Raw genomic sequence first — 19,042 nt, 5'->3', positions numbered from 1 at the left:
TCTGTCAAATCACACAGACATCCAGCACACTGATGAAGTGCTGGTGAAAGGTTTAAAAGTATTTTTTTTTATTTTTTTTAGGAGTCGCTGTTTGATTTAGTCAATCAATACACAGAGACAGCATCAGAAACTAAAAGAGAAGTGAGGAAAGGAGGCAGTTCTCTCTGCGTCATTGGCATTGAATCAAGTTTGTCCAATGATGCCAATTTTATGAATTATCATGCGGCACGAGCAAGCAAGCGGTAGATGGTGGTCACATTTGGACATGTGGTATCATCTGAAAAGAAATATCTAACTTTTGTCCAACAACTCTATATTTTCATTATAATTTTACTTGTGTGGCTAGCTAGAGCTTGTTTGGTTTAAATGTCTAATTGTTAGCATCATAACTTGCATATATTATGTGGTACGAGTTGTGTGACTATTGTAGAAAGCTTTCTATGATAGATGTATGTCTTAAATTATTGAATTTGTTGATAATAAAAACATTGTAGATGATAGTAAATAATAATAAAGAGCACATATTTTGTGTTACTATATAAATAAAATGTGTTGGGTCTGGTAAAATCCTAACCCGTTAATGACTCCTTTACATTTGGAAATGAAGCCTATTACACTCACCGTGCAAGCATTCATGTGTTCACAGTCATGAAGCTTTCAACAAATAAATCTCGAGGGTTGCTTTTGCCATCTGCTCGCGTTGCAAGGCCGTCCCACTCCAAATTGGAATTTTCGAAATACAATTTTAGGTGCATTGGAGAGGCCGGCATATGGCAAATCAATTAGACAACTAATGCCCAAAACAAAAACATGGCAAGTGCATTTGCTAATCAACAGCAGTGTCGGGACTTGTATTATGGTGGCCACTGGAGTTTTGACAACAATTAATCCTCATTTCAGTCAAGGAGAGCCATATTGACACATATTGCTAATTTATTTGAATATTGAATTATAGTGTAGTTCCTCATCAAATTATAGTAAAACCGGGAACACAGCCTGGAAGATTTACACAATTACAACACCGATCAGGAGACTTCTGCTCCCACCAAATATGTTCGCGTTAAAACCATATTAGCGCTGAAAAGCACACCACAAGCTGTTATACCCTCTTCAGAGTTCTTGCAATTGCCATTTAAATCTTTTGTACAATGTTCTTTAAGTTGCTGTATTGTCAACGTCTACGGAAGCGTGGAACTGCCAGTGTTCAGTTGACTGGCGAGTGTGTCCAAACTTAAATCATGCACTATAACTGTCATAATCTGTATTTGTTCTGTTTTTGCTTGATGTTATGTCTTGTTTTCTTATGGTTCATGTCTTTCTCGTTATGGTTTTGTGTCCACCTGTTTGTCTACCAATCAGATCCCTCAGCCACTTGTGTCATGTCCAGGTGTTTCTCATTGTCTCGTTGCTTTGCTCGTATTTAGTTCCTGGTTTCTGTTCAGTTCTTGTCGGATCATTTTGTTTGCTTTTGCTCCTCATCCTGGATAGTGGTCTTGTCTATGTGTCTTTGTAAGTTTAGTCTGAGTGTTTGTTTCTTTGAATCTGTTTTTGACTTTAATTGTTTTGTTGATTAAACATTTTTTTGTGAGCACACCACAGTCCTCGTGGACTGCTTCCTGCATTTGGGTCCACAACTCCCCCCACCCCTGACAATAAATAGAGAATAAACAATGTGTTACCTACTTTTTGAATGTATTTACTTATTATTTGAATGTATTGGTATAATGTGGGTCAAATCCTTAAAGGTATTTATTTTTCGCTCGCAGATGCACAAGTAAAGTGAAATTATGGGAACATTTTATGATTTAGCCTAGTATTACGCTCAAACGTATTTGTGAGTATGTTCGAAAGTATTTGCAAGTACATATTTAAAGAACGCATCTAAATGCGTTCAAACATAGCCTACTCGGCAGTCAAAAATGTTTATCTCACATTGGCAGTTCCACGCTTCCGTAAATGTCATATAAATAAGGAAGGAGAAAATAAACTGAAAGACAGTGGCCACAGAAGTGGTAGTTTGCAGAGAGGCAAGATGATGAAGAAAGTGGTATCAGTGAAAACCCAGAGTTCTAATACAGAAAGTAGAAATCTCTTGTTTTGACACACATCCAGCCTCTTCCATGACAACACTTCCACACCTTCCTCTATGTATGCTGACAGTGCTGCTTTATAGGTGCCGCCGTCTCAGCCATCATTATCCTCCTTTAAGCTCAGTGTCAGAGGCTGAAAAGAGGCACTCTCAGATTTTGGTGGCAAAATTGCTGAATAGCATGAACTCATCAGATCTCCGCCAATCATTCAATCATTCGTGGCACTGTTTAGAAACCACTGCATTAATCACTGGCACTTATCACAACTTAGTAACAAAGAAATGTGGGAAAATGAGGTAGGAATAGATTTCAATACCTTTGATAGAATGTCAGGAAGCACACAGACACACAGTTAGGGTGTCTTTTTCTCTCAACAGTACGGTGTATTAGGAAGTCTTGACTAACCAGCATGCAACACAAGCTGATGGAATCTCCTGCAGAGGTGCTTCAACGCAAGAGTCACAGCCAGAAGAAGGCAGTCGGATCCGAAATGTATTGAGATGCCAATTCTGATGTGGACGGCTCTTTAGTTGTCATGTGTAACAAAGTCAGCTTTGCAATGGAAAGAAAGGGATATTCAGCCTTGACATTTTTATCACACTACAATTTGATGTAAAAGGTGCCTGTGTGTACATTGGGCTACAATTGTAATAGAAATGTCAAAAACTGTGATCCAAGTGAAGCAGAATCAATGGTAATATTAGGACAAGGCTAATTTATGCTAGCAGTCACTAGAGGGGTCAGATACCAGCCTTACCAATGACAGTTTTATCAGAAGAACAAGTGGAAGTGTGGTCATAAGAATGATGAGTGAAGGAGGGGGGAGAGTGAGAAGGCGCATTTACTGGACACATTTCAAGGTTGCTTGCATAGTGCAGCCAGTGGCTGGGGGTAATGATTTTCACCAAAGCTACAAAATTTGTGGGAGGAAAAAATACGAGTGGTAGATGATATTTCAAGTGCTCGCCGCATACACATAACACGTAAGGTGGATAGGGGCAGTATGAGAATCATGTTCAAGTCTGAGGACACTAGTCTATATAAAAATAAAATTAAAAAAAAGCACAAATAAACACTGTATTTTGTTAGAACGCATCTTTTTTTCAGTAAAATTAGATTTTTACATGTTATTTAATTCTGGTCACATTAGGAGGTAGGGAATTTGGATGCATGGTGATTGTTTTCAAAAAGTATTTATTCTGCTGGAAATAATAATAATATTTATTTGCATCACAACCAGTGGCTGCTTGCAGATTTATTTATTTTTTACCGGAGGAGGCTCTATAAATAAATAAATAAATACTCTTATGAGGAGAGTCAGATGGCCAGTCGCCACCGATTGTGACATGCAATATTTTGCTTGAATTAACAGTAGTGGTGTTTACTAATTTTACTATTTTTTAGATCAAAATGTTAATACACCAGTAAGTAAAAATTGTAGAACCAAAATGTATTAAACATTTTTTTTCTAGTGCTCCAATATAATTATTTTTTATTATCCATTAATTTTCAAATTTAATGTTTTACCTCATAAATTATTTATGGGTTTGATTTATGATTGTAGTTCCTCGGATTCCTGAAAACAGAAAAAAAATAATGTTTCAGTGGTTGAATGTTAGGCTTTTTCTAATGGAAGTAGCCCAATGTTTTGCTCTTAACCAATTTGGACTATTTTTACACAATATATTTTGGGTTTTGTTTGAAGACCCCAAAACTGGTTGAGACCAAGGAGCTGAACTATGCAGTCTGGAGAAGGCAACTTGCAAAGCTGAGATTGCTTGAGAAGTTATAAGAAAATACCTGTTGAGTGGTGCACAATAGTCAAATTGAGAGGTACAGAAATGTATTAAGGTTACCAGATTTTTGTGTGTGTGCATGCCAATATTAAAACAAATGCTATATTTTAATAAATAACCAATGAAAAAATTAATTATTTAATTAATTTCTTTCTGAATTTAAAAACAAAAATGTTTAAAATAAACTTTTGTCTTGATTTTATTGAATATTATTCTTTAACAGAAAGGTGTTGAGGAGAAACAAATAAATAACTTGATTAATTTATAATGATAATTTATTTATAAATAACTTGATCAATTTATTTAAAATGAACATCATCCAGATTATGAAAAAAAAATGTCAGCATATTTCGCACACTTGTGAATACTAGCAACAAACAAATTGTTTCTGCATTTGTACAGCAGTAAACTCAACAGCTTTGCATCCTAAACATTTTAGTGGCTCAATATGTTGCAACAGCCTGAGCCAATAAGAACTAACGATTGCCTTTTATCCTTCATTTTCCTTCAGCTTCCTGTACTAATTGGTGAGATATAAAATATCACTTAAAAATGGTACTACCCGGCACTCGGCAATGATGCTTATGAAGGCCTGGCAAAGCTTAGCCCTATAAAAACATAATTGATAGCTTGGGTCCATACACAAACAGATCCCAGCCTGAAGCAGATTAACATTTAAGAGGAATGATCGCATCTTTTAAAATGATCCTGCATGGTAATTAAAAAATGGATGATTGTTGAGTACATTTGAATGTTTTTTTTGATGATTGTTAAAAACACTCATTGAAGAGCTAGCAGGACGTTTTGTATAGGCGAGTGGGAGTCAATAGTAAGTAAGTCACGAGAAAGCCTGTTTCTGAATATAAAGAAAAGTACAGTATGGGATATTGCAGTTAAGCGTTATTCAATGAATTATGTATGGTATTACTCTCAAAAGAAGACTCGGCGAGCGGAATGAATTTGAATGTTAACCCAAAACCAGCAGCCTGTGATCTCAGCAGGCATCGGAGGGGGTGCGAGTTGCTTAGAGGTGCAATTCATCCCAACCTCTGATCCTCACCAACTTAAAAGCGGGCTTCAAACGAGCAGAGAAATCACAGGTAAGCGTTGGAAAGGCACACAGGCATGCTCACATGCTCTGAATTTGTGGCCTTTTATTCAATGCATTTATTTATTCTCATTTAAATATATGACCATGTGAACAGTTCCTGACACTGTGAAGCTTTTATGTGGCTTTTACTCAGCTCAGCAAATGATGGCAAAGCTAAAAGCCTCGTGCTCTGGCAAACATGCCAGGATTCTCTGCCAAGCTCACTGTGACATCGTCTCAGCTGTTTATTTACAATTTGCAGTGGAAATCCCCAGGTCTTCATTGCGATAAATAATTGAGCTTATCAGCCTTGGAGTTCACTGTGAGGCCCGAGGCAGAGGATGCGGCGGCAGCCTGAGCAGAGAGCGGACACGCACACTCCAGCATGCCAAAAATCTTGGAGCTCTCCTCCCTTCCTCTGCAGCTGTTGCTCTTTCTTCGGGCTACTTCTCCCGCTGTTTGTGTGCACAACACTGCTGTCGCCCAAATCAGAAAGTGGCCTGTCTCTGCCTTGTGGGAACGCCATTTAATGACATTCAATGCTTTTTAATGACCCGCTGTAACCCTGAATGAACATGAAACAAGAATCACATGGACACTGATTTGCCAAGTATTACCTCTCAGTGTCAGCGGGGGCATCATTGTTAACTCTGTTGGATTTCTGCAGAGATGACTGCAGATGAGGAACCTCTCCTATTCGATACCATATCCCCATGTTTTTGATCTCACTGAAAAACAAAAAGGAAATTATATGCAGAGAAGGTTATCAAGTCGTATAAGATGAACGCGAGCCACAACATACATCAAAATTTGGATCTCGGATTTGAGTCGCCAATCGAATCGTTTTTTGGATCAGAAAACAAAACAAAACAAGATATATTAATTTATTTTATAAAGCACTTTTGCCCATTAAATAATAATAATAATAAAATCAACTCAAAATGTCTAATTTAGTTGTTTTAGGATATAGGAACACAATTTTAAGTGCAATAAGAGGCAGATACATTCTTATTTTATACCTGGTCCATGTATAAAATAACAAGGTATTAATGGCTTAACGTTGTTTTCCTAAAATCTAAATGATGAATGTTTTTATTTATTGGAAAATGTCTTTTTTTTTTAAATAAATGAAGACAAAATTCTATTATCTTTTTTTTTATAATAAAAAAGACAAAATGCAATTTAAGGCATATTCCCTTCCTTGGAGAGTGAATTATAAAGTAGCCTAGGCCCAGGATATTGAAAAAGTAAAGATAAAGTAAAGAAAGTAAGCCAGGTAGGTGTCACTCATTGCTGTTGCCAGCCCTTTTTTTGCACTTCAGGGCCACCGTACCAGCCAGGCACTAATGCTAACACTAGCTTTTAGCCGCTAACGTCGGAGACTTGCGGCATATCATACAATGACGACATAATTACCTAGTGTTTTTTAACATCCTAAATTAGCAAAAAACAGCTACATCTTTCATCATTGCTTCTGTTTCACTGTGACATGTACGAGCACCATTATTAAGTTACGCTGGCCGATGTTCCCCACGATAAAGACATATAACATGGGCAAACTTACTATAGAACTGCTTGAACTAAATTTTCCGTTTTTTTGCACACAAGGCATGCTGAAATGAAGGTAGTCAAAACAGTGGCTAACCACACAACGTGCATTTAAACTAATTTCAAGCCAGCTATAGTTATAGCTATAGCTATAATTTTCAGTGGTCGGCAACGTACCCCAAGCTGGTGTAGTGAACAAGATGATGCTTGGATTTGGCAATGATCTGGAAGTCAAATACAGCCGTCTCCGCAGCTGCACGTGGGCTCATTTTCACACAAAGCCTCCTCTTCCTCATGGCAGGCTCCTCTGATCAGGGAGACATGAAAGAATCAGACAGCAATTGTCACCATGTATTCAAGTTTTTTCAAGCCCAAAACGTATCAAGGGGCCTCCTTTTCGTGCTCGGCGCAAGTCTTTCTTTTCGTATTTTCCTAGACGACTACAGATCGAGAAGGGCATTGCTCTGTTCTACACCGTTGTGTGAGGGAACACAGCTGACTCTCGGCCAATCGAAGCGGCTCCCCTCATTAATACATTCAGCAGAGAGAGTCATATGTCTTTACACGGTAAACAAGACTTTCTCTCGCACGAATATTAAGATGAGTTTTTTTTTATACTAAGCGCCTGTGTTTTCCATCACCTCAAAATCTTTTTATGCTAATATTTGACTTTCTTTTGGCCATTAGTCGTAGAAAGACAATGGCTTGATGAATCAATTCAAAAGTATCACATAGACACCCAATTCAGTGCATTATAGTATTAGTTTGTGTGTAAAAAACAACAAATCAAAACAAAAAGCTACAAATCGACATGGTTCTCCTTCAGCATTAATGCACGACCGGAATTTAAACTGGTTTCGACTGAATAGAAACACAATATGTTTGTCACACGTATAGTACATTAAACATACATCAAGTAATTAAATATTAAATTTGACCATAGACAAAAATAACGTAATGTCTTTTTTTCTTTCTCACAAGAAATGCCATCCTTCTGTATATTGCTTCTGTGCTTTTCTCATTTATTTCCCCAGCAACACTATGAGTGCAGCATAAACGGAACGATAATAAAAATAATAAACAAGCTGTCCTTGCTCCACACACCAAAATATTATTACATTTCCAAGGCATGGATGGTGAAGGGGAAATACATAGCACTCAAAAAGCACTAAAGCATCGGGGAATGCATTTCATTAATATTAGATAACCCCCATCCACTCGTCCTCTTCCCAAATAAATACATAAATAAATAAGGCCCTCATAAAGAAAAGCACAGCTCCAGCTTAGATAAACAATGACTCATGATTCTCTCCTGTTGTACCTCTGGGGTAAAATGTTTATTTTATTCCCACAGTCTACTATAAACTAAGCTAACCTGCAGCCATAAAACTTTCACAATCTCAAGCAAAGCTGCCCCCTCCATTTGAGCTGGTCAGGGAGTAAGAAGGGGTGAGCCAGGCTCGGGTCTACGTTGCCTGTTTCTTACTTGTGTCCAATGTTTCTTGTACTGCAATGAAGCCCTCTGGCAATGCATCCTTAATGTCAGTCAACTTTACATCCACAACAACGTCAGGCCCCTGTAACAGAAAGAATCGGACATCACTGATGCAACGTCAGCTTTCATAATGACGTAGGATAAGCAATTGAAAAGGTTGGAGAGAAAGTGTCAGATAAACTGTGGTTTACTTAAAACAAATCCCTCAACACATTGGAGTTGGCAATATAGCTGAAATAATTACAGGGGGTTTGATGATAGTTTTTTTTTTTTACATCATTGATTAGTATACTTTTCATGGTTCTGATTCAATTAGGCTTTTTTTTTTGATAAATTAATTATTGATGTACAGTGATAAATGTTAACAAAAATATACACCTATCATGGCTTTCTGTTGAAAAAAGATTGCATTTTCATCTCCTCCTCAGTTTTTTCAGGATCGTGTTAAAGAAAAAAAAAATCTTTGACCAAGTTGTGTACATAAGTAAGCATAATCATACTATAAGACAAGCTCGTTTAAACTTTTTAGCAATTCCAAAACCTAAACAAATCTTCTCAAATCGTATCGTTATAAAGCTATTACATGATGAAATTTACTATCTGATACTATTGAGAAGATACAAGCAAAGTACACATTCAAGAAGAAGTTAAAAGAATATTTAATAAAGTTGCATGCATGCACACTTTATATACTGTTTAGTCATAGCTGTGTAATAAATGGATTGAGAAGAGGAAGTGTTATCTGTGAAAGGGTGCTGGTTTAAGAGCATTCAGGGGGCTGTGTCGTCTGACATTTTCAAGCATGACTCTTCCATGACTCCTTAACATTTTCATTTTTGGGCATAATAAATTGCAATAATACACCACTGCAGAAGAAAGTGGGCTGAACCAGGCGTGACTTGATGGCTGGATTCCTCTGCTGTATTTGCTTGACAGTCATTGCCATTACAGATATTTTTATTCATAGTTTTTACGCTGACTTAAGGACGAATATGGATGAATGTTATTACTATGCATGGGGCTTATTTATTTATTTTTGTATTTGCCTCTTTTGCTGGGGATTCCCCCCCCCCCCCCCACCCGCACCAGGACGTGACAAAGGGGGTTCATCTAGTTTCAACCAGAGTATGATAAATCACAAACTATTTACTTCCCACCCATATAATTCAAGGGATAATTTTACAGAATCTGCTTTTGTCGTAGACAATTATAGTGGGAGCTCCTTTGACTGGCAGATAAAATAGCTTTTGTTGATAGCTCTGTCGTGTTTTATTTGTGTCAAAGTCTTGAAAACAACGCAGACACACATTTTAAGATAATAAACAGGAACAAGGGCAGTGCTATTTGTATGCTATGCACTAGCCAGCAGTCCAGATTGAACTTGGGCATGAGGCAGCTGCTGCCACGTTATCTGGATGTTAGAGGACATTCTGTAAATAAAAAAAATCCTGTCAAAACAGTCAATGTGCAGATTTCGTAGAAAGTCTTTCATACTTTACAATTTTAATGACGCTTCATTAGGTACACCTAAACAAGAGAGCTGAATCCTGATAACAACTAATTCGTTTTTGTTTGTATTTAGAAAAAAATGTAAAATGAACCAGTGTCAAAATGAGTTTTTGAGACTCAGTAATAAAAGGAGATATCCTAATCAAGTACACTTCAAGATCCAAACAGAAATGAATACAATGCAATGGATATAAACTAATCAAACAAAACATTATTACACATTTATTAACGTTTTATTAATAAAGAAGCTGCTGTTGGAAATGACAATTGTCAAGTAATAATCTATGCCCTTTTCTCAACAGATACACTTTTGAATGACAAATGATGACTAGTTAAAAGCTCAATGTTGTGTCACCAATAAGCAAGTAACCCCAGGATGTCCAATTTGCATGCAAATCCACTATATGTAAAAAAATAAATAAATAAATCAAAACCACACTAACTGGCCTTTTGATTAATTGATTAATCAGCGCACAAAGTATGTTAAAAGCATTCTGGCTGTAGAACTCTCCTAAAGTAACAGACAGACAGACAAATGCAGAATGCACAAGGAAAGTAATACTTTACATTCTACCACTTACAGGTTTTCTGGTGAAACAGAGGTAGCGAGTGACCTTGGATTTGAATAAGCCGTCCTTCCACAGGTCGGCATCAGAGCCATCTGTTGTTTGTGCTACCTACATCGGGGAGAGAAAAAAAAACAAGGAGGGTGAAAAAATTCAGGAGGTGGGATAAAGATAATGTATGTATGCCATGAGCATGTTGCCATTGTCTCTTCCTTGCATACTCTCCTTAATTAATGCTTGCCTACACTAGCGCTCCATCTCATTAGAGCCGTGCATGGGTAAAAGAGTCTTAGCCTCCAAAAAGCTGGCTAAAAATATCATCCCTTGGGAGAAGGCTGATTAAAGATGCCCTGACAACAATCCGCTCTAATAAGGAAACCATACTTCTGTGTGCTTCCTTGGCAAAATAAGGATTATATATAATTCTTTTTTTTTAATGTAGTAACCCCTGAGATGCGAAAAACGGCACCTTGAAGTTTGACTGCTCTGCAGCCTTTGTGGATTCATCCTAGCGTTTAATGAGACAAATATTCCAACAGTAAACTGCTGAGGATAGAATGCAGAAATGAGGCTACACCCCAATAAAGGAGCATCTTGTCCTTGTATAATAGGCTCATTCATAGTTATAAAAGATTGACGCGTGCAGTAAGAATAATAGATTGCATCATATTGACAGCATTTGGCTGCCACAAGTCAAGCTCAAGGTCCTAAACAACATCGCTGTGTGTTGAGCGGGATAAAATATAACCTGCAGACTCCTCTATCGTTGAAGCAAATATGCTTGGTTGAGGCGTCATGTTCCATTGGCCACAATGTGAGAATCACCTAAATAACTGCCAGGGTTATTTTCTAAAGGGATCCTTTACAAAGAAGAGTCAATCTAATGAGGTTCATTCAAATGAAGAAGTCATAGATCTCTGCACCCACCCACACGCATTACCCCCCTTGACAATAATGATGAATGACCCCAGTGACTGGGTGGGGGGGGGGGGACATGGCACGGGGAGATTCATGCAAAACCACCACAGACAAGATGGGATTGGGGGGGGGGGGCAGAGATAGTGAGGTGAGAAAGACAGAGCGAGTATTAGATGAGCAGCGAGCTCTTTCCTGGCTGGGCGTCACCAACAGCACTTCAACTAAAAGTCCCAGAAGGAGCCCATACATCACAGACCCTTCCTCTTTTTTACAAGACAGGCCGTCTTGGCCACTTTTTCCAGGTCAGTAGTCGCGGCATTCTGTCAGCATAAGCAAAGGTCTAGTTTTGTGAAACCCAAAGTCAAGTTGAAGAGTAATGAGGGCACGGTCCTCTTAGGAGGCACCTCAGGCATCATCGTGCCACAGGCGGGGGGGGGGGGGGGGGGGCAACGTGAAAGGCCAACTGCTTAGCCGTGTAGCGGTTCTCCGACGCTTTCTTCCGGTTCTTCTTTGTTATTGCAAAGTGCTCAGTCAATAAAGTACTACGTGTGAACGCCAGCAGATGTCAACTCTCTGCCACTGAAGTCTTTTGATTTAAAAAAGCAATGACAGTTTTAAGTGTGACACCCCAAACATTTCAACACGGATAAGACATGTAAACAGGTGCAGAATTTTCTAATAAAAGATCTCGAGAGACCTGCATAGACAACACAGACACACAGCTGTACATAAAACAGTACTCTAGAGACAGAAGCCACCAAGGGAATACATCGACGAAACAGAATGGCAAAACTGATTAAAGTCATTTTTTTAAACAGAGAACAAAAGCCCAAAATAAAAATTCTAGTTTGGATCATTGGCAAATTGTACACCTTTTGTGCGCGTCTGAACAATGATGCCATGTATGAGATCCAACCATTTTGCTGCGGCAAATAAGTACACAGTTTTAATTAATTATGCTGATGCAGTTGCTTAAGGAGGTCAGGGGGGTCAGTGTGTTATGGATGCATTATGTTTATGCAGTTACTATGTCCCGTATGATGATAAATGTTTGATGATCAAGTGTTAGCCACCCTTAGTTTGCCTAGTCTTAAGCAAATATCCCTTATGATAAGAATGTGCAGTTGCTATGATATTAGTCACTCTTATTTGACCATAAAAGGCCTTCATTATGTCATATAGAATTGTTCCTTCACCTAGCTGGAGTTTCAGAGTGACACTTTTCTCAGTATGTTGCATTCTCTTAGCCGAAGTTTCCCTCAGCATGTTGATGTTTCCTGTTACTCCTCTTCCATGTGTTCAGCATCCAACCTTTTTGGGTTGGGTCGTGGAGTCATTGAGTTATGGATGTGTATGTGTATGCAGTTACTATGAACCTTATAATGGTGATGCATTGCCACTCTTAGTTTGTCTAGTTTTATGCAAATGTCTCCTGTGATGATAATGTGGTCAGTTGCAATGCAGTTGCTAAGTTCCTTGTGATGATGACGTTGTCAGTTGCTATGCCGTTGCTATTTTCTTATTTAGGTTCTGTATTTTGTCATACAAGCTTTTATTCTGTCATGCAATGTGCAAGACTTACTGAATGACACTTGAGTTTCATTGAGATCTATTAGCCTGAGCGCTTCAAGGTTTTCTATCCCAACTCTTCGCAAGCGTTCTTCCATGTGTTCGAGGTTGCTACCAAATGTCCAGCCCTGCTCTCTCAAACAAGGTTTCTATGCATCCAGCACGCTTAAGGTTCTTAGTCAAGGTTTCTCCATCAAGTGTTTTCTTCAAGGTCATCTGAGTCCAGCCCTGCTCTCTGCTGTTACTTTGTTTTTTTTGTTTTTTATTATATATAAAGACTTTGTTTCCCAACTCCCGTGTCTTGTCTGTGTCCTATAGCCAACACCCCACATGACAAGGAAGGCTTTTTATCTGGAATGTCTTTTGTGTGGTCAAAATCCCATTAATAGATATGTGATAACATACTTTAATTCCAAGAGGAAAACATAAACTTGAGAGAAGATTGAACCAAGTGGTAAAAGCATGTTGCCTCTTGAGAAGGGTTGAAATAGGATATGCTGATTACCAAAACTATTTTATGTGCATATCCTTAAATACTGACAAGCAGTTTGAGCTTCTTACCCCTGATCTCCCAGAAAAATGCAAAATCAATGCTATGCCTCTTGAAATAGATGCAAATTTTAGTAATGAGTTTATGAGAGTAACAAGTCAAATGCTTGCGAATTTGAAACGCACCCCGATCCCCTTCGCAACCCTTGCACAGTCAAAGTACGCCTGAGTGTGCGCATGGCGTTTGATGTTGGGTGGCTGCTCGTACTTGAGCAAAGCTGCAGATCCCAGTGGAACAATGTTTGATCTGGGCTTGTGCTCTCTTGTGTTGGAACGATCTGCTGAAGTTCAGAGATGAGAACACACAGCACAGCGCACCATCAGAGAGCAAAAGACTTAATCAGCCCTTTGATTTATTGCATAAAGAGTAAGGTAACATTGGTAAGTAGTCAGGGTTTTAAAAGGAGCCTAGCCTTTGAGGGCTAAAAATCAATACAGCAGTGTAATATTCCCAGACTGCCCGTCTCAGTAAAAGAACCGTTGATTTCTTTGCATTATGTGCAGATAAAAAAAAAAATTGTGTGATGTTCCTTATGATTGGAATATTTTTTTAAACACTATCAAAGTTTTTTTCTAAGGAAAAACTCATTGCAAAGGTTGGTTTTAATAAACTATGGATAATACATTCAAATAATTATATAAAATATGACATTACGCTCATGTCTTGGGGACTTCAAGGTGTCATATCCAAATACAGAGGAACCACCAAAGTCAATCACAATTCTACAAAGCTACGGTAATTGTTTACCATTTTAATGTGGCTGAAAAGTATATATACGTGTCATTTATTGTATCTTAAAATTAATTGAGTTATTTGTTTCTAAACATTATGTATTTTTTTTTAAAGGTGCAATTTACAGATGTAACGAAATGTTAAAAAATTACGTGATTAATCGTGATTAATCCAAATTATAAAATGTGAATAATCTGATTTAAAAAAATCCTCATGACAGCTCTAAACAAGCAGAAGGGCCCAATCACTTAATATATATATATATATATATATATATATATATATATATATATATATATATATATATATATATATATATATATATATATATATATATATATATATATATTTGTTAAATAACATGCTAGTGCAAAAGCAAGGGAAGCAGTGCAAAAGCAATTAAAAGAGTGGGAAAAGTGGTGCTATTGAGCTTTTTTTGGTCATTGTATAAGTCAGAGCCTAGCATAGTCACATTTTATGCAGTGTATTTTATTAGGAGAATTTCTGGTTTACTTGCACACAATCTTGGACGATCAATTCAACAACAATATAAAAATGGGAAATACATTTCAATAGTAGAAGTCTCTACAGAATTTTGGGGAAAAAATCTAAGAATACCTGAATAAATTTAATAAATTCAAAATAGTTGCCATATCAGAAACAAGGCTTGATAATGAAAAAAATTGTGTCATGGGACTGGAAGGATATGAATTGTTTGCAAAAAATAGGGAAAATAGAAGGGGAGGGGGTGTCAAAAGGTCAAAATTATGGTAAATTCAATTGAAATAGAAAGAGTGTATGAAAATAAATTTCTTGGAGTGGTTATTGATGAAAAATTATGTTGAAGTCACACATAGATAATGTCAAAAGGGAAATGTCAAAAATTATAGGGATACTCTCTAAAACTAAGGATGTCCTGAATAAGAAATCATTATACACATTATATTGTTCATTATTATTACCATATCTGACTTTTTTGTGTGGAAATCTGGGGAAACGCATATAAAACAAATACCGATCCTGTTTTCAAACTGCAAAAAAGAGCCATAAGAATTATTAATCGATCAAAATATACAGAACCAACTCATTCTTTATTTATCAAATCAAATACAATGACATTTTACGACTTAGTTGAATTTAAAATAGCACAAATAATGTATAAAGTACACAACAATCTACTCTGCCACAGTACTTAGAAGCTGTTTGAAATTAGAGAGAGTCCTTGTAACATAAGGGGTACAAGTGTCTACAAAGAAATTCAAACAAGAACAAATATTAAGCAAAGGTGTGTTTCTGTAAAAGGTGTTAATTTGTGGAATAGTTTTGGAAATTACCTGAAAAGATGTCAGTCATTTGCTGAATTAAAAAATGTTTTAAAAAAAAATTACTGTTAAAAATGTATATATTCTGTAATTTCTTTGGATGTATCGGTAGTGTAGTGAAAATTGTATATGTGAGTGTGAGGATATGATTCATAAATGTATTATGGTATAAGCCTATGAATTTCATGTACAAAGATGTGCTGTAGCTTTACAAAACACGCAAATAAGTCACCACACTGCTCTAACAAAAGAAAAATAAATTATATTGGATGACTGCCAACATCATAGATGGACCTTATGCAAATAAAAGCAGCCGTACACTATAGAATTGGAACACAACTCCTAATTAATCACTTGCTGTTATTTCCCCCTGGATTTTAAATTCTTCTTTAATTGCTTTAAGCTTTGTAAGTTTGCAGACATCACTTAGGTAAGGTACATTTCTCTTCTACAGTTCGAAATGGAAGGTCCATAAATATATGTTTGGATGTGTGAACTTGACTGAGACTTGACTTTAGCTTCACAAATATTCCACTGGAAACATTGCAAAAATCCAAAATTTCTAAGAAATTCAATAAGTATAGCTCTGGCAATGTTATTGTTGGATTAAATAAATTGAATTTTAGAAACAACAAGCAAATAAACAACAAAGGAATTAAAATTAAAGTATAAAGAGTATTAAACTGATGTACTAAGATTTTATATGTTAAAGGGAAAGTCAACCCCACCAAACTTCTTGACAATAATATGTTCTATGCAGCCCACGTGTCTAAATACGGTATTCTGGTTAATATTGTGTTAGTGGAAAATGAGTTAAGCAGCAAAATCCTGACGTTTATCAATATCAGAAGGCGGCCATTTTGCCACTTGCTGTCGAGTAAAAATGACATCACAGTGGCTCAGGTCTCAGGTAACAACCAATCACAGCTAAGCTTCAGAAAACAGGTGAGCTGTGATTGATTGTTGTTGTCGATTCGGAATCGATTTTAAATGTCCCAAAATCGATTGTATTTAAATTATTTTATACTGTTATTTTATACTATTTATACACACAATTACTGTGTGTGCCTTTATTTGGAGCGCTATTCATGTTGTACTTGATTTGGACACTGAGGGGCAGTGTGGTTCCACGCGGTCTAATACATTGTTAAGTTGTAGCCACATTAGAGAGTAAAAGGAAAAAGTCACGATCAAGTTATTACAATAAAAGTTGTTTTTTGCTGTGTGGAGCCGTTCTTTTGAGTGATAAAAGTGCCGCGAGTAGCGCGCTAATTAGCATTAGCGAGTCAGACTGGAGTAGATCATTTCAATTCCTTGCACATCTATAGATTGAAGCAAAAATCATTGTCAAAATCAAAAATCAATTTTAAATCGAATCGCAGGCCCAAAAATCGGAATCGAATCGAATCAAAGATTCCCATCACTAATAATGACTTACAACATAGTAGTCATCTGGAGCCTGTCTGTGTGAAGAAAGGATTCCGACGGCAGTGATAGGCTCTGTCGGCATCTGGTCGCTGGCCCCAGACATGACAATGTTCTGACAAAAACAAGCGGAAATCAGACATTTGCAATGTTTTCTCTCCATATATGTACTTGGAATATGTTAAAAATACTTGGTTAAACATATATAATTTGTTACAAAAAAAGGAAAAAGCACAAAACGACAGGCAGTTGAACAAATTGAGCTTTGCATCATTAAGCTTCATTACACAGAGAATGGACAATGCTCTTCCTGGCTGAAAGGTCCAGAACGCCACAATATTGACTTCGCAATGAGGCTTATTGGGATGTAAAAGAAAAAGTGTCCTTCTAGCAGAGGATCAAATGACAACTCAGACCAAAACAGCATTTGGAGACCACCCAATTACTTCAACAAGTCACAAATTAGACAGAACAATCACATATTTTCAAGGAAGTCCCCATCAATTGCTATCTATCCCTGTCTAAGGGAATTTTGGCCTAATGGGTATGCAAGCCTTTTACAGGCTAAGTGGCTTTGCAAAGGTTTCTGATGCTACTTCATTCAATTAGCTTTAAAGCATTGTTGTACTAACTGACAAAGTTAGTGCATTCAATCTTGATGTTTACAGAATCTATCCCAATTAGCTTGATCAAATTAAAGAATTCACTGCAGGCAAATGTTAGATTGCTGCCGGTATTCAAATGAAGCAGAATGGCACATTGACTAATTGAAAGACAGATCTCTTTGTAACAGGAATTTGAGTTTCAGACTCAGAAACGTGACTCCTTAGAAGATGTGTTTGTGAAGAGCTAACAGAGAACAGAACGATATTGGTAATAATGTGAAATTAATATGAAACAAACTTAGTGAAAGATGGTATTTGCGGCTAAAAATATTTGGCAATTGATTGTTGATTAATTATCAGGTCAAATGTAATGCATTTAAACTGCCTTTTCAAGGCTCTGTTGAAATAGTTTGTGTTGTGTTTCATTTAAAATGTGAGTATGTGGGGGACCACTGTATAGCAATTCCTGTTTACACAAAAGATAATGACTTTTTTTGTTTTTAATTTTGTTCCCCTCACTTTACCCAATGTGAACTGAACGATCACACTTCAAACCATATCCTTTAAAACCAAGGACGTACTGTACAAAAATATGATTTTTGAGAACCGCGCATCTATAGATGCTATAGCCTAGCCATAAAAGAGAATGGGTTACTTCTTTTCATAGCATCCATTTTCTGCCTGCGCAGAGCTCCACTTATTTGTAATATATCTCAGCTGACTTGAGGTAAAGGACGGACAACACTACAACACCCAAGCTGGACTGGTCCTGGCCAATCACAGGGCGCATATAGTGACAGCCGCTTTTACTGTATGAACATTTAGAGTTCAGAGAAAGGTCTGTTAAAATATGCTCTGGAGTCGGGATTTTATTTACCTGATTGGAGCTTCTATGTCCCCTCAGCGCTTTCACTTTGGACTTTGTGCCTCCAACCTGCAGGAAGTCACAGCCTATAGTGTCTACTAAGAAATCATTAACTAATATAGGTGTGGTTATGTTTTTATTTAGCTGCCCCAAGTTTCTTGAGAGCTAAATAAAAATTAAAATCCGGTGCAGATATTGGTGGGAAATAACGTCAAGCAAAAAATGACTACAACACAATTATTCGGAACTGAAGCAGAGTTTGACGGAAGTCTTTTTGAAAGAAATAACCCTCCATAATATCCATATGTATCACGTACCATCCATCCTTCCATCCATTTCCTTCCCCTTATCCGGGGTCAGGTTGCGCAGGAAGCTACATAGACCTTTGGTCACGACCCACAGCTTATGATCATAGCTAAAAAAGGAGAACATAGATGGGTTGAGCTTTGCCTTTTGGCTCGGCTCCTTCCTCACCATGAAAGGCCGATACACATTAGTTGAAGATGCTACGCCAATTAGCCATTCTTTCCTCGCTCGTTAACAAGATCCTCAGATACTACTTGGGGCCCCAAGTTGTCGTTCTAGATCTGAGGGTTGGAGGTGCTGATGTCATCACAGTCACATTTTCTATTGGTTAAATGCCGAATGATTCAATGCATTTGCACGGAACAGATTGAGATCGACATCCGAGTTTCCGCTGTATGTCATATTGTAACCATCCAAGTATTATTATTGTACAACATAAGAATACATTGGGTTGTACAGTATACCATAACACATACTAGCTTGATAGCCTCAATGTAACACTGGGAGACAATTTACCGATTAAACATTTATCTCATGTAATCTGATCATACAAAATAGATTTCATTTTGTAATTATTCTAATTTATTAAAATCTGACAACACTGTTTTCTGGTGTGTTGCCTCTGGTAATGTATTGGGTTGCACTTGATGTGATCA

The 19,042-nt window shown here is 37.2% G+C and overlaps 1 protein-coding gene across 1 annotated transcript in view; it reads right to left on the bottom strand.

Moving 5' to 3' along the window:
* Positions 1 to 18,126, bottom strand: part of mvb12bb (multivesicular body subunit 12Bb) — a 39,365-nt gene extending 21,239 nt beyond the window's left edge. Inside the window, exons 1-6 of the mRNA XM_086076764.1 lie at positions 18,093 to 18,126; positions 16,624 to 16,725; positions 10,110 to 10,205; positions 8,011 to 8,101; positions 6,702 to 6,831; positions 5,594 to 5,704 (exon numbers count right to left, since the gene is read on the bottom strand). Of these exons, the coding sequence (XP_085932890.1) occupies positions 5,594 to 5,704; positions 6,702 to 6,831; positions 8,011 to 8,101; positions 10,110 to 10,205; positions 16,624 to 16,716 (521 nt within the window). The 5' untranslated portion in view covers positions 16,717 to 16,725; positions 18,093 to 18,126. The remainder of the gene's footprint in view (positions 1 to 5,593; positions 5,705 to 6,701; positions 6,832 to 8,010; positions 8,102 to 10,109; positions 10,206 to 16,623; positions 16,726 to 18,092) is intronic.
* Between the last annotated feature and the right edge of the window lie 916 nt (positions 18,127 to 19,042).

This window comes from Leptonotus elevatus, chromosome 5 (assembly GCF_054856555.1).
Source record: "Leptonotus elevatus isolate MCC_2025b chromosome 5, RoL_Lele_1.0, whole genome shotgun sequence".
Classification (NCBI taxonomy): domain Eukaryota; kingdom Metazoa; phylum Chordata; class Actinopteri; order Syngnathiformes; family Syngnathidae; genus Leptonotus; species Leptonotus elevatus.
The sequence above is the reverse complement of the archived record's forward strand: the minus strand, read 5'-3'. Positions and strand labels throughout refer to the sequence as shown.